At 43.9% G+C, this 2,239-nt stretch overlaps 1 protein-coding gene across 2 annotated transcripts; it reads right to left on the bottom strand.

Moving 5' to 3' along the window:
• Positions 1-1,204: 1,204 nt before the first annotated feature.
• On the bottom strand, positions 1,205-2,239 carry LOC102898212 (protein FAM50A). 2 transcript variants are annotated; one of them, XM_015595093.2, is made up of 2 exons: positions 1,856-2,239; positions 1,205-1,810 (listed from the first exon to the last, which is right to left on the bottom strand). In XM_015595093.2, the coding sequence occupies exons 1-2, from the start codon at positions 2,237-2,239 to the stop codon at positions 1,214-1,216; spliced, it is 981 nt and encodes a 326-aa protein (XP_015450579.1). In that variant the 3' UTR covers positions 1,205-1,213. The 2 variants fall into 2 exon arrangements, with proteins under 2 accessions (XP_015450579.1, XP_015450578.1); XM_015595092.2 differs by having other exon boundaries at positions 1,205-2,239.

Below are 2,239 nucleotides of genomic sequence, written 5' to 3'. Positions count from 1 at the left end.
AAATGTATTGCAGAAATTTTAACCAAAGATAATTTTAAATGGTAAACATTAGTAAGGTGAAAGGACAGAAAGGGATTAACTAACATGTTCCAGTAAAGACAATAAACCGAGTAGAAACTTATTGGAATTGGAAGTACATATTCTTGTTTGATGGAGATTTTATGAACATTAGATTTATGTGAAGAATTTACCCCACTATGAATATGAAAGAAGACCATTTTATTACCTACTGTGGAGACTAGTGATCAGGAAAACTAGAAAGTAAATTTTTTTTTAAACCTAAAAAATCTTGATAATTCAAGTATGGTTACCTTATCGCATTTTGAAAAACCACTTTCTTTAGGCCTAAAAATGATTATTATTTACAAAAGGTGCTATCTACCTCATCATTTTCTTTGTCATAGTTTTCTTTCCCTGTAAGAACTTGTGCTCTGACATTTATTTAAAAGTGAATTCTCAAGACTTGTAGAATAATCACAATGAGAAAAGTGCCAAATGATTTTATGAGGCAATAATCCAGTTTTCTTATTGCAAAACTCTAACCAGCCTTCAGCCTTATAGCTTATCCACATGGGAAACAGATTATTGCCTCATAAAACAGTTCGGTGCTCCTATTATGACTTAAATGTAATTGTGTTTAAAGACCCTGTCGATTCCATTTAACAAAATTCGTTTTTTTTTTTAAATCTTATTTCTTCATAACAATGGTTTCTAATGACCTTGATAATATATATGTGTGTATATATGTATATGTATATTACTGTTTGATTCCATTTAACTGAAACCTCCAGAATAGGCACATCCACAGAGACAGAAAGCAGACCAGAGGGTGCCAGAGGCTGGAGGAGAAACTGCTAATGGATATGGGAGTCTCCCCTTAGGGTACTGGAATACTCTGGAACAGACAGAGGTGATGGTCACACAACATGATGAATATACTAAATAATCCTGAATTGTACACTTTCAAATGGCCACAAATGGTGAACTTTATATTACATAAATTCTATCTCAAAAAATGTTTTTTGAAACAAAACACGCTACAGGTACTCTGACTTTGACATGTGCATTTATTTATCCTAAAAGGAAAAAAAAAAAGTAATGAATGACAGTGTCAGCGGCAGGGGAAAGGGGAGCGAGGCACCTGGAGTCCTGGAGACCCAGAGAGTGGGCAACTGGAGGGAACCAGGGAGCAGAGCCTGCTCCACCTCTGCATTCACCGGATCGTGTACTTGTCCCACTTCTTCTGGGGGTCGTAGGGCTCCCAGCGGCTGGCGGGGAAGATGTGCTTGTTCTTCTCGTACCAGCTCCTTAACACCACCTTGCCTGCATGTGACTCGTCCTTCTCCACAGTGGCATCACTGAGCAGCCGCACATCATCATGAACATCAAAATTAAAGAGTGGCCCACTCTTCCCTCGCGCCTTGGTGACGATGAAATCATAGAAACTGTGGTGATGGGGTATGATTAAGTCCTCTTTAATGTACATGAGCTGCTCCACCCCTGCTGATCTGAGCTCACTAAAGTCTTTGCGCAGGACCTCGAGCGCCTTCTGCAGGAACTGCTGCATGGTGTTGCCTTTTTTCATCTTGACGGTCCGCCGGTGCCCACAGCCATCCCAGTAACTGAAGGTGATTTCAATCTCCTCACTCTTAATCTTCTCCTGCTTGGCTTCCCATTCTTGCCGCAGCTCTTCCCGGAGCCGGTTTTCCTCTTCCTCACGGTCTCGGTCAGGCAAAAAACTTGTGTCCACATCTGGGTTCTTCCCCAATTTCCTCTTCTTCGTGGTGATCTCTTCCCTTTCCAGCTCCTCCTCGTACATGGCCATCTTTTCCTCCTTGTCCTCCTCGCCCGCCACCTCATCTTCCTCCAGGGTGAAGGACAGGCTGGAGATCTTCCGCTTGGCCTCCTTCTTGCGCTCCTTCTCTCGCAGCTTCTCCAGCTTCAGCTGCAGTTCCTTCGACTGCTCCTTCTTGGCCAGCTGCTTCTCCCGCTCCTTTACCAGTTCCTCCTGCTTGGCTTTCATGTCATTCAGGGTCACAAGTCCCACGGTGCTGGATTTGAGCTCTGCCTCCACGGCATCGTAGTGCGCAGAGAACTTCTTGTCGATGTTGGATTTCATTATGTTCTCTTCGGCGATCCGCTGCTTCATCTGCTCCATCTGCTCGCGGTGCTTCTCCCGCTTCTTCATCAGGTGCATGGCGCGGCCCGCCTCGCTCACAGCGCCCTTGTACTGAGCCAT

The sequence above is a fragment of the Pteropus alecto genome, unplaced genomic scaffold (genome assembly GCF_000325575.1).
Source record: "Pteropus alecto unplaced genomic scaffold, ASM32557v1 scaffold25, whole genome shotgun sequence".
Lineage (NCBI taxonomy): Eukaryota > Metazoa > Chordata > Mammalia > Chiroptera > Pteropodidae > Pteropus > Pteropus alecto.
Note: the sequence above shows the minus strand (reverse complement) of the source record. Positions and strands in the feature narration are given on the sequence as shown.